The following is a 13,046-nucleotide window of genomic DNA, read 5'->3' as shown; positions in this document are numbered from 1 at the left end:
CCGGCCCCCCCTTCGCCGCGACGAGTGTCGCCCCGGCTCCCCGCCCAGCCACCCACCCCCTCCGCCGCCTCCGCCTCCTCCCAGAGGCCCCCTGCCCCCTCCCCAGCCGCAGCCGCAGCCTCGGCCCTCCCGGCAGCAGAGGCAGCTTTCCGCACCCCCAGGTACGGGCCCCGCTAGGCCCGGCGCGGTGGCGGCAGCCCCGCCGGGCGAGGAGGGCGGACGGGACCCCGAGGGCGCCGGGGAGGGATTGGCCAGGCGGCGAGGGGAGGCGGGCGGAGAAGATGGCGCCGCCGCCGGCCGCCGCGCCGAGGAGCGGCGCGTGCTGAGGCGAGCGGAGCCGGGCCGGGGTGGGCGGCAGCGGCGGGGAGAGAGGCCGGGCGCTGGCGGCGGGGCCGGGATATGCGGCAGCGGCTGCTTCCTGTGGTGAGGCGGACTCTGCTGGGCTTAGCGCGCCCCTGCGCCGCCCCGGCCTCCCGGTTTTTCCCTCAGTGCCGGCGGCGCAGCTTTCTCGGGTACGGTGCCTGTGCGGCGGGGGCCGGGGCGGGTGGGCCGGGGCAAGGCCACCGGGTCCCGGCACTGTGTGACGGGCCGTGGGGTCGGAGAACCGCTTCCGTCCCCCGCTGTGTTGTGTAAGAGGTGGCGGCGCGGCCGGGGCGGGGGCACCTTGTGCAGCCCCGAGTGCGGCTTCGCCCGCGGGTCCGTGGGGATCCGGGGGAACCCGGGCCGCGGAAACCCGGGGCCGGCAGCGGAGCCCTCGGGGGCGGGGGGAAGTGGTGGGGGAGCTGGGGGCGGCGGGCCCGTGTGGGCCGGGGAGGCCTCGTCCTGCCCTGTCCTGCCCTGTCCTGCCCGTCCCCGGCAAGGCCCGCCCGGGAGAGTCCGGTATACGGCGGGGTTACCGTGCTCCTGTGCCTTCGGCTGCACCTCGCTTGAGAAAGCAGGCTTGGCCATCAGCCGTGCGGCTGTGGCGCGGGTTTGGTTGCCCGGTGGGTTTGCTTTGTTTTTTGTTTCCTTCTTCCCCTCAAAAAAAAAAAAAGGTAACAAAACCCCAGGAATTTTCATCCTGCTTAACTTGCTGTGGCTTCCTAAGCTATAAATATAAACAAAAAGATGTTGAAATTGTTTAAAAAGAAGCCGCTATCAGAGTTACCCAAAGTTGATGGGAGCGGCCTCCTCAGTTTGTGAGGAGCTGTCTAGTGGTGGCATTGTGTGGATCTTGGTGGGGGGTGTGTGTGTTACCAGTGCCGGTGGAGACAGTAAGTACCTCGATGGAGGGAGGAGCGGGCGGGAGGTTTGGCATGGCTCACTTTAGGGGCAGATTAAACTGCGTAACAACTCGGCAAAGTTGTTCCAGGAAACAACTGGGTGAGGGAAAGAGGCTAAGTTGTTTTCTTTCTTTCTTTCTTTAACACCGTATCTGTTATTTTTATAGCAAAACCTATCTTTAACACTGCAAAAGTGAGAGAAATCAAAAGCAGCATCTTTTAGGGGGAAAAAAAGTGAGTTATGATGACTCATGCTGTCAAGGCTTGTGTGTCAAAGTTCAGATGCATTGTTATTGTTCATAATTGCTACCTATGCTTCAGTATTGTAAAGGTAATCCACAGTGTATATTCGGAGTCAGTGCTTTTCTCAGGCTGTACTTTCTCCTGCTAGATTATTCTCCTTTAAGCATGTTAATATATGCAGTATTTGGACTTAACTTTATATCTGTGAGTAGGCCTGTTGTGATTTCATACCATGTATGAAATTATGTAAATCATACCATGATTTAATCACCTGTTTAATTTTAATTGTGAATTAGGATTTACATAAATAATAATGAAATGAGAGTAGGCAGTGTTTTCACATGATGATTTTTTTAAGTTGGTGAACATATGAAAATTACGAATCTTTATTTCAATTACATGTTCCCTGTTCCTGAATTTTGTTCATACTTTCACCTTTTTGCAGCTTTAACTTTTTCTTCTCATGCAATTTTTAACCTTCATCTGCACATCAAGTAGCAACATTATTTCTCAGTTAGAACTTACCTTCTCCTTTTCATCTCATGTACAGCATTGAAATTATGTTTTCTAGTTGGGAAGTCCCTAGAAGGGATTATATTGGCATGTTTGCTTGCTTTTTTGCTCCCTTTCTCCTTTTTGTCTTCAGTCACTGGTAATCCCTTAGATGAAGCATAACTTTCAGATTTTGATCCAAGTGTCAAGGATATGACTTAATTTGCACATGAATACAAAAGTAGTTCCCTACTCCTTTAGGTCCAGAAGAAGAAGGAGAAAAGGGACAAAAAGTTCATTACCTTCAGTGTTTCACTGAACTGGAAGGTGTTAGACTCATAGCTAGGGGTCATTGCAGGTTATTGTAGAAGTCGTTTGCTAAAAATACTGTCAGACTATTTGAGAAATCACATGTTGGGTTGATATTTTTGATATATTCTATTGTATTAGATGCTTTCATAATAATTTGATATATTGATCTTTTAACAAGATAGGAATCAAAAAGTTTATAATAAAAATGTCTGTAGAGGAATCTGTTTAATTGGGTTTGCTTCTACAGTTATGTATTTGTATGTGCGTCACCTGTCAATAAGCATCTGTTCTCATCTTTTATGATGTCTGTAAGTTGATAAAATATGCTTATGAGATAGCACTGTATATATGTAATAAGGTGACTTTCAATGGAGTTTATTTGAAAGTTGCTTCTCTGTAGCTTTCTATTTAGATCTGACCTTCTGCAACTTGTTTTAGAATGAGTCAGAACTGTAGCTTGCCTGAACAACTGAAATGGAAAAAAATGCTGTAGAGAGTTTACTTAAAGCATTAACAGTAGAACTAGAATTGAATTGTCCAAAGTCATAAAAACTAAAATGCAAAACAGGTAAACAGCCAGGACTTCCTTTGTTGGAACACACCACTGACTCTTGTAAACTGCTCGTTGCTATAGGTCTGTTGGTTATGTTAGAGCTGTAGTGTTAGATAAGCAATTGCTTTTAATGTGTGATTACAGTACTTTTCATGATTCAGAATTCTAAAGTTTTTTCTGTTTTTGTTGCTAGATCAGATTTTCTTGCCAGTTCTCATCTTTCTTGTTGTTATGCAGTATAACTAAAGTTTTAGTCTCATCTTGTTTTTTTAATTCAGACCTCACAAGTTTTTCTTTTTGAGGGTATGAGACAGATGGTAGCATAAAGTGTTAAGTGAGTTGGCTTCACAAAGAGTCTCGGGCAATCTGATGTGCTACTTGCAGATAAAATGTATGAAATACACATCAAAATACAGTTAGAATAAAGCACAAAGGTCTTTCCTGTAGCACCCAGTTTTGTATTTCCTAGTGTGTGCAGGGCCGTGCGCTAGACACCACTGCTGAACTGTGGTTGTGGACCAAGCTCTGCAGGTGTAGGGTGGTGGAGGAAAAATGTTAGGGAGGGAGGAAGAGAGAATGAGAACCACTGGCTTGCAAGTATTTGATGCAGAAAGCAATTAAATGAATTAATGAGTACACTTAGGAAGAAAATTAATAAAATACACTTTCAAGCAGCTGGTCATGTAACACAGAAACTAGTCTTATCAGTCTTGTTCTTAGCACACAATTTGAGACTGATGAAAATAATGATGCAAGGCAAAACGTTGATACCAGATTTATGAAATCATTCTGAAGATACTATATGTCATATTGTCTAATGATTAAAACCAGATAATTTTACTTAAATTCAAGAAAGAACCAATCCTTCAAATAATGAAAGGCTTCAACACTCTTTTGGAATTCACCTATTTTTCAGCAATCTTGTAAAAATAATGAAGCAAAGTGCTAGGGAAAGACTTTAATTTCAATTGCTTTCTATGTCTGGTGAACCTGGATAAAACTTGTTTACTCTGGAGGGTGTGTTTTGATGGATTGTTTGAGGCAAGTTTTGAAGAGAAAGGAAAAGTAAGATTTAGAAATTTTAAAAAACTTTTTATCCTTTATTGCTATGTCTGAAATCAGATTGTATAAAGTCCTGTCTTTTTGTTTGACTTTTTTACCCAGTGCTTTGGAAACTGTGGAATGGTCAAGTTAAGGAATGTAGTTTTAGGGCAGTAAATTAGCTTTATAGGATGGGATATACAATCAAGACACTGTTTGACCAACACAAAACTATTGAAAACACACATCATTTTACTACTCAGGCTAGTTACTCAACTGGGGCCTGATCTTGCATGTGAAGCTACCAGGGCCCTTGTTTTTGCCAAGTTCACACATGGTGTTGTCTCACTAATGTTACTGGTAATTCCTGTACTATCTTTCTACCATCTATCATGTACTACTCTCTACTGTCACGTTGGCAGTGAAACCTGTGACAGACCAAGTTTTACTGCTGTGAACTAGAAGATGTAGAAGTTGGACCCGTCTGGGAATGAGAGCAAGGCTGGCATCTGCCCTGGCCATCATCATTAGGAGGGAATTTTCCAAGTCAGTTACAGACTTGGCAAAAAGCTGCAGATCGAGGTTCTGAAAATGCTTTAATTGTAGCGAGACTCAGAACTTCTTCAAAATGAACTACGTAACAAAAACTTTATAAATATTCATCATCTTCAAACTTGCCTGATTTGGCATGATTAGTTGTTCTTAATAACTTGATAGCACTGATTAAATCATTGTGGGTCTTTGTAGTTGGAGCTTTTGTGTATAAAGTAACATGCCAAATTCCTGATGAGTATAAAAGTGATAAAACATGTTAGCATTTTGAGCAGTTTATCTACTTATGCAGTCTATCTGCCTGTGGATGCAATCAGATTTATTTAGATCAGCATCAGGAATGTGTTTGGATCTTTTACATTCTCTAGCTTTGTGACAAGTAAATTCAGAGAAGATTGATGGTTTATGGATATTGAATAACGTGAACTGTTTTAATCTCTAAATATGTAAAAGAAGGCTTGCTAGGTTTGTCTACAGATGAACCTGTAACCTGGAAGAGTTATGGATAGTCTCCTGAAGTATACTTTATGGTAATGATCACCAGAGTTTATTTAAGTTGTTGTTTGTTATTTTTTTGTTTGTTTGTTTGGAGTTTTTTGAGAGTACTTTTTTTCTCCTCCATTTTTTTATTACATTCTTGGTAACAGAACTTAGTAAAAACATTTGTCTGATTTGTAGGAAAAAAACCTATATTGCCTACAGTTTAATTAAAAAAAATAACTTAATTATAGCATACAAGTGAATTGAGAAGTTAAGAGAGGAGGTAGATTGTTGGTTGACTTACTGGTAATGTCCCTGTTAAATAGACAAGGACGTCACAATGCCATTGAATTCTACTGCTATCATGCGGAGGTAGGTGCAAGAGACGAAGAGGAGGGGTGAAGACTTGTATAAGAATGGAGATTTATTTTATTGTTGCAAAGCCATGAGCTTGCAACTGAAGAAGTTCATGGGCACCTCCAGGGTGCCCAATTCAGCTCTATCATCCTTATAAGAGAGGTGGGAAAACTGGCTGGTAGTTCTGGAGCACCAGGCCTCCTGCTGAAGCACACAGCACTTCTTTCACTCCAGGCATTGGCAGCTGAAGAAACCTTCCTGTAAGTTACTAAGAACTGTAAACCAGGATGGATTAGTAAATAATACAGAGAACTCCTTATCAATGGTAGCTGCCTTGCAGGACAGAGCAGAGAGGTCAACAAAGGTTTCACTTCACTCTGGTAAATGGTAGGCAGTTAAGTTTGGAATTAAAAAAAAAAAAGAAATGGATATAAATAAAATACAGAAGTTGGTACAGGTGCAAAATGTGAGATTGAACATTACTGTGGTCTTTGTGTAGTTTCAAAGGCACAGTTAGAACTTGAATAACAATTGTATTGCAGTCAGCATATCAGGTGTGTTCAAAAGACAGATGAAACATGTTGAAAATGAGGAGCAATTCAGATCGTAGTATACACAAGTGTAAACTTAAAATGGGTATGTTGCAACACCTGCAGGTATGTCCACAGAAATAATTTAGGTTCAGCTGCATAAAAGCTTCAAGCCAGTCCCAAATTTCAAGGCAACTGATATAAACTGAAAGCAAGCATGAAAATCTGCTGAGCTTGGAACTGTCTGTTGCCATTCATCTGGTTACTTTGAGCTGATTAATATTTGTAGCCATTCATCTGGCTCAGGCCTATGTACCAACATTTAACTTTATTATGTGCAGCCTGTCATGGCAAAAAAAATCTTGAAAAGCGCTTTGGAGTTTGTGCTTTGGGGGTCATATTTTTATTAGCTACTTACATTCTTGCATTGAAGCAACCCTCAGGAGTTTCTGCTAATTGGTTTTCAGATACGGTCCTTTAATTGTTCAAACATTGAACTTAGATTTGACTACACTGGCTAATTTTTAATTAAAGTAAGTTTACTAAAATAACTTTGAAAGATTAAAATAGTTAGGCAGAATCATATATCACTTAATCCTACTATAATACTCTGGTTGCAGGTGGAACCTGGCATCCCCAGAGAGCCTCGCTGGTTCCAAGGGACCGCCTGCCTGGAAATTGTTGCAAAAACAGGGCGTCAGAATAGAATATAACTTCACTTCAAACTGCTGTAGTTTAAAATTCAGTGTCTGTTTTAACATATTTTTCTTGTACAAGTGAAGTAATTTTGATGAGGAGGAAGAATGTTTATATTTCCTCGTCATTGAGTAGGGACACTGCTCTCAGTTCAAACATCCCCATTCTTTTCTTTTTCTCTCTAGCTCTGTCATCTTTCCACCTGTAATTTTTGAGCCAGTGGAAAAATTCCTGGTGCCACCGGAGTGCTTTGTATTTGTTCCTGCTGTTTTTGCTTTATTGGGTTCTTCTCTGTTGCTTCTGTTTTGTGAAAGTAGTATGACAATATTTCTTTTAATTATTTTTTTTTATTAGAATACTAGCTCTGCAGTAAACATAGCATATAGTTTGTGGATTAATTTCTTTGATACTGACCATCATTCAACACTCACTATAATGGCAGCATAGCAAGTAAACATATCACACGTGCTTCAGGACAGCAGCTGAACACTTTAGGAATTAAGCTACTTCTCAAAAAAACTACAAGTAATATAGAATTCTTTCTGTTCCCATTATTTTTTTCCTATTATCAATAGCAGTTCAATTGTCAAAAAGTGGTTTGTAGAGTTTTAGGATACTTGTGTGGAAGAATGGAATATGGTATTGTTATAAAGCAGTTGCGCTTAGAGAACTTGGAAGTTGCACAGAAAAGCAGTCATATGAGGGAACGTTTAATATTATCACGGAATCACGGAATCTTCAGAGTTGGAAGGGACCTTTAGAGATCATCTAGTCCAACTCCCCTGCTAAAGCAGGATTGCCTAGAGCACATTACTCAGGACTGCATCCAGGCGGATGTCTTGCAGTTTACTCCTTAAAAAAAAGTCAGTGTAGAAATACTCTATCTTAAGTGAAATTTTCTTTTTTCACTATTGCATTGTAGTAACATAGCACCAGGAGGTAATTAAGCAGGAAGGTATTGGTCGTGTTCTCTTGGCGCATTGCCTTCCAGGAATATTGTATAGTCGGTGTGCTCTTGTTTTTATATGAGTTGTCTGGTACTACAGTTTAGTTTGCAGGGAGATAATTGTGGGTTAATCATGCAAACCCATTTGCAGTTGGAGAGAATGTTGTAGCCACAATGCCCATTGAAATAACAATGAAGAGGGAGATACAAGTTTAAGTTCTTGGTTTGAAGGCTTAATTACTGATTTTGACCTTTTGAAAATTGTAGGTTTTTCCTGTACTAAAATTTAACTACCAAGTTCGAGGTAGCCTATGAAGGAGGCAGAAAGAGGGAATGATAAGAAAATGAAGTGGAGGTGTACAGCTTCACAAGACATCAATTGAAATCTCATAAGATTTCACAGAAGCTGTGTAATTTGATGAATCACATGGGAAAGATGAGTCATCTGAACAAACAGTAAAGTTCTGTGACTTAATGATGTGGTGTAGAAATAACAAGGAGATACCAGATGACAAGGATATTGTATAACATTTAAAAAAAAAACCAAACTTGAGAAGTTTATAGTGTATGTGCATCTTATGATAAGCAACTATTATCTTAATGAGATGGAATATTTTAGCTGAAAACCTGAAAAAGCTGAAAAAGCTTTTTTTAGCTGAAAAAGATAGGTGTTCCTTAGCAGAGGTGAAATCAGGAGTTTCAGAGACCTCCTTGCTCTCCTGTATACTTATAATTGTCCATCCAGTACAGTTGTGTGCAAGTGAAATACAATTAAGACCAGTTTAGTTACTCATTTTCATCTATGAAAAGTAGTATATTCTCATTTCATAAATTTTGCACAGTATCTTAAGTTTAGTAGAGTATTTCTACTTAGGACCCTGAACTTCAAACAAGGAGGTATTTTTTGAAATCATAAACATGGGTTATATCACTGCTGTTAGCACAGAGAAACATAGATGTTGCCGTACTTGGAATATCCTTTGGTTTTGAATGGTATCTGCGTTTTTTCAGTGGAAGGAAGCCTATAGGTATTCCAAGCGGGATTAGCCTGAGTACAGGGTTAAACTAGTGGATAAATTATAGGTTTAAATGAGAGTGTAGACATTTAAATTTATGTTCACCATTTCAGCTACTGTTTAATGATTATGTTTGACTGCACTTTTTAAAAAAAAGTAATTCATAGTGTGAGAACCATGTTTTACTAGTGGAAGTGTTTCCTTCTAAAAGGCATTGAGCTGCATATTTTTACTGTTTATGGCTCTTGCTTAGAGGCATTCAGATTCTGATTATTCATTGATGCTTTCTGTACTCAGTACTTCTATTTTTTTCATTTGGATTATAATTCCTGTTTGTAATTTCATATAAGGGCACATTATAACTTAAGTCTATTTAAAAGTTCAAAGTAATCTTTTTACTTCTTTCAAAAGTATTCAAAGATCTAATGCTTAGTTTACTTTTTGTGTTTTTTTTTTTTTCTTAAATAATACTTTTCCAGTTTACATATGTATCTCCTTCCTCAGGCATAAATCCAGTGTTATACAGACTTTTGCTCTGCTGCAGGCAAAATCTTATTTTTCTGTTTGTGAAACACTGTTTTTCACTGATTAGACGTTAGTCATTCATAATTCACATCATAAATCACTGTAGATATTATGTTTGTAAACTCTCTATCCTTAACATGCTGTTAATAATGAGCTCTTTATCAGCGTCGTAATATGTAACACCAACACTGATGACTGCATCTACTGGCTTCAAATTGGCTGTTGTTTTATACCATGGAATCATAGAATCACATGAATAGATGGGAAAGAGTTAATCCAGAGGGACAGTGGCTCGCAGAACTACTTCCCTATTCTGAGAATGCTACAGTATTTTAGGAAGGAGATTTTATTAGCTGACCTGATTTTTCCTTTGTAATTTTAAGCTGTAAATAAAACATAGAATCAGATTTTATTTTCCAAAGTTTTTTGTTGTGTATCTGGTAACACTGAGTATTCGGTTGATTAACTAGCTAGAGAATTAGTTTAAATGTCATGACTGATGACCTGAAACAATAAGTATGTTGAGAACTGTGCAGTCCTTCATGTTCCACATCCTGTACGGCCTTAAACCTTGTATGTAGTCTTACAACTTGGATGAAGTTCCTTGAACCATAAAACCTGAAAATGGAAAAGTAAATAATGTGAAACTGCTTGTTACCTATGTGATACCAAGAGGACCATACAAAATATCTTATGCCTCTGTGTATGGGGTGGGGAGTTAAGAATCGGATTTGGTTTTCCTCGTAAGTGCAATTAATTCAGCAATGACTAATGAAGCTTATGTAGCAAGTTACTTGGCAATATGGCAAGCAACGTTTCACCACAGGAAAAGATTGAGTTTGGTTGGTACTATGTATTTATAACAGGCATTGTTCTAAAACCCTTCCTTGTAAGACAGGGTTAGAATTCAGTGGCTGTTACATAGTTATGTACAGGAATACGCCACATGATTGTCTCAGAGCATAGCTCTCTGACTTCCAGCTTCTGGGTTTGCTTATTTGTGTGTGTGTGTATGTGTGGTTTGGTTGGTTTGTTGTTGTTTTTTGGTTTTTTTTTTTTTTTGTGTTGTTTTTTTGGGGGTTTTGTGGTGTGTGTGTGTGTTTTTTGTTTTTTGTTTTTTTTAACATGCAACCAAGTGGTTTCACTCTACCTCCCCAAGTATCCAAGTCTGAATGTCTCACCTTTTCACTTGGCATTTAGAAAAATTGAATAACCAGATTTTATAATTTCAGAATCACAGTTTCTTAGCATTTCAAAATTGTGCAGTTAAGAAGCATGTCTTGTAGCATGTCTGTTAAACTAATAGAAGTTTAAACATGTGAGAGTCTATAACTGTTTATCATGGCAATTCTGCAGTGTGTTTGTATTTTTGTGGCAATATTGTAAATGGTGTCACCCTTTCTTGCTTGAGTGTACAAATCCAGTGGTTTATTAGTAAAATTTTGTTTATCTGACACCTACAAAGTTACGGCATTCATAATATAACCAACAATTTAGACACATTAAATACTTCTCTGAAGTCTGAAAGTATACTTGAGATAGCAATGTATGCTTAGCTTTGTTTCATTTTTATCGTAATTGAAAAAGGGGATGATGTTTCATTACTAAATTATTTTTTTTTAATTACTCTTAGTATGAAACTTGAAGCATTCTTTTATGTGATCTACAATTTTATCATGTTGCTTGGTCCTTCTTTGTTTTTTTTTGTTTGTTTTAACAGCAGTATCTCTCAGGATCTGAACTTTACTTTTAGGCCAGTTCTATGAGTTTTGCACAGAACTAAATTTCTTGCTGTCAGTATCACCCAGTATCCTCTAACATAATAGTAAAATATTAGCAGGGCTTAAATAAAAATAGTAAGTGAAATGTCTTCTGTTTTCTTTAAGGTTTCAGAAAGAGACAGACAACAAAATGAACAATCCAGCTATTAAGAGAATAACAAATGAAATTATCAAATCACCTGAGGATAAACGAGAATATCGGGGACTGGAATTGGCAAATGGCATTAAAGCTCTTCTCATTAGTGACCCCACAACAGATAAGTCTTCAGCAGCACTTGATGTGCACATAGGTATTTAATGCATGTTGTATTCATTATGTCATTGATAAAAATGCTTAAATTTTGATACCTTAAATTGCAGATAAACTGGCAGGAATGGTATCCACTTGGCAACCTAGCCTTTTATTGTAATTTAGAATTTGTTTAATTCTTTCACACATCAAGTTGAAAATTATTAGAATTAATTAAATTTTCTTATTGTACTCTGTGTTTACTCACGTATAGCTCAGTCAGTAGAAAATCTTCTTTTAACCATTAAGTTTTGTGTTATGAAAGATCTTTTGTAAGCAGAAAAGGGGCGGGTGTAACTGCAATTATTTCAGACAGCTCCATCTGTCATGTCAGACTTTTTTTTTTCCTTCATGTGAAGTTGTTGATGTGTAGAGGTGAGAAAATGCTGTAGTGCTGGAGGAGTTGGAGAGGCACTACCTAAGTCCAATGATGCTTGAGTGTGCAAAGAGAAATACTGGAAATAGAAGGAGAAGGCAGTTACTTTGACTTTTTGGAATAATGGAAGCCTTTTCTTATATCTGAGGTATTTCTCAAGCTCGTGTAGCTTCTCATTTGCTTGGAAAGCATGATGCACACACATATTGCCTAAGCATCCTCTTGCCCTGTTTGTAGTTGAGAGCTCTTGCTGCTATTGGTGTTAGGACAGAAGCAGTAGAGTAACTTTGAAAACTTTTGGCCTTTTTTATTATGGAGATGGCTGTCACAAATCATTATCTAGTTCAGAGGATGTACCTAACAAATGTGGTGTTGTTAGGTACTATGACAATAATAGCCAACTGCAGCGTCCAGTTCCTGCACATGTACTGGAGGAGATGTATCTGTTGCCTTCATCTCTATGCTCCTGTTGCACATCGTTACACACTCCAAAGCAGGACTGCCAGACACTAAACTTCCATGTTTCTGGGTTCCATTCTTGCACATCATTATGGTCTTTTAATCTGTCTGCCTTCACACTTAACAGCTGGTCATCAATAGCTGCTTGTGTTCAGGCAATTACAGGTTATCGCTTGTCCTATAAAACACAGGATAAATACCTGTGGTTGGCAATTGCTGCCTTTTAACACAGTGCAGTTATTAAAGTCAAGGTATAGACGTCAGAACATTGTGATCTGCCAGGTCTTTACAGATTATGAGTCATGGACTTCAATTAAAAAATTGTCTCTATAAGGCAATGCCTCTGGAGAGGCAATTTGAGACACTAATTGTTTCAGTTACTCATTCTACTTTTTTTTTTTATTTTTATTTAAGATCGAGTTTAGTTGACTATAGCTGCACAAGTGTCTGCTTTCATCTACAGATTTGATATAATTGCTTGAGGCAATATACTGTAATATAAAGCACTTTAAAAGACTTAACGTTTTAGTATTAGTTTTTATGAATAGTTACATCAAATTTTTCCTCCTGCAGGTTCCTTGTCGGATCCTCCCAACATTGCTGGGCTTAGTCATTTTTGTGAGCATATGCTGTTCCTGGGAACCAAGAAATATCCAAAAGAGAATGAGTATAGCCAATTTCTTAGTGAGCATGCCGGGAGCTCAAATGCTTTCACAAGTGGAGAACATACCAATTATTACTTTGATGTGTCACATGAACATCTGGAAGGTGCACTAGACAGGTAAACACATTTTTTTCTATTTAATTTTTTGTTATATAGGTGCTATTTGAAATCGTGTAAAAGTTTTTTTTGTAGTTTCATCATTACAATATTAAAGAAAGGGTTGAGAGCACTATCTTGTTAAAACTTCTACCACGTTTTTTTCAGTTCAAGTTTTGCTCAAAATTTTTCAGCTAGGAGAGTTCACTGAGGCAGAATTTTTGAAGCTCAAAGGTTGTGTTTACACTGAGTATTTTTTTGAAATGTGGGGCACAGAATATGATAATGAATTTATACGTTGTGCAAATACTCTGATTGTATAATCAAATACTATGCTTCCCATAGGATTCTTATTTCATTGACAGCAAAAGAAGGA

At 38.8% G+C, this 13,046-nt stretch overlaps 1 protein-coding gene across 1 annotated transcript in view; it reads left to right on the top strand.

Annotated features, from left to right (window-relative positions):
• Positions 1–348: 348 nt before the first annotated feature.
• The window catches only part of IDE (insulin degrading enzyme), a 71,984-nt gene continuing 59,286 nt past the window's right edge, over positions 349–13,046 (top strand). The window contains exons 1-3 of the mRNA XM_082486523.1: positions 349–512; positions 10,892–11,076; positions 12,484–12,691. Coding sequence (XP_082342649.1) covers positions 400–512; positions 10,892–11,076; positions 12,484–12,691 — 506 coding nt within the window. The 5' untranslated portion in view covers positions 349–399. The remainder of the gene's footprint in view (positions 513–10,891; positions 11,077–12,483; positions 12,692–13,046) is intronic.

The sequence above is a fragment of the Vanellus vanellus genome, assembly GCF_965231255.1.
Source record: "Vanellus vanellus genome assembly, chromosome: 7".
Classification (NCBI taxonomy): Eukaryota; Metazoa; Chordata; class Aves; order Charadriiformes; family Charadriidae; genus Vanellus; species Vanellus vanellus.
The sequence above is the reverse complement of the archived record's forward strand: the minus strand, read 5'-3'. Positions and strand labels throughout refer to the sequence as shown.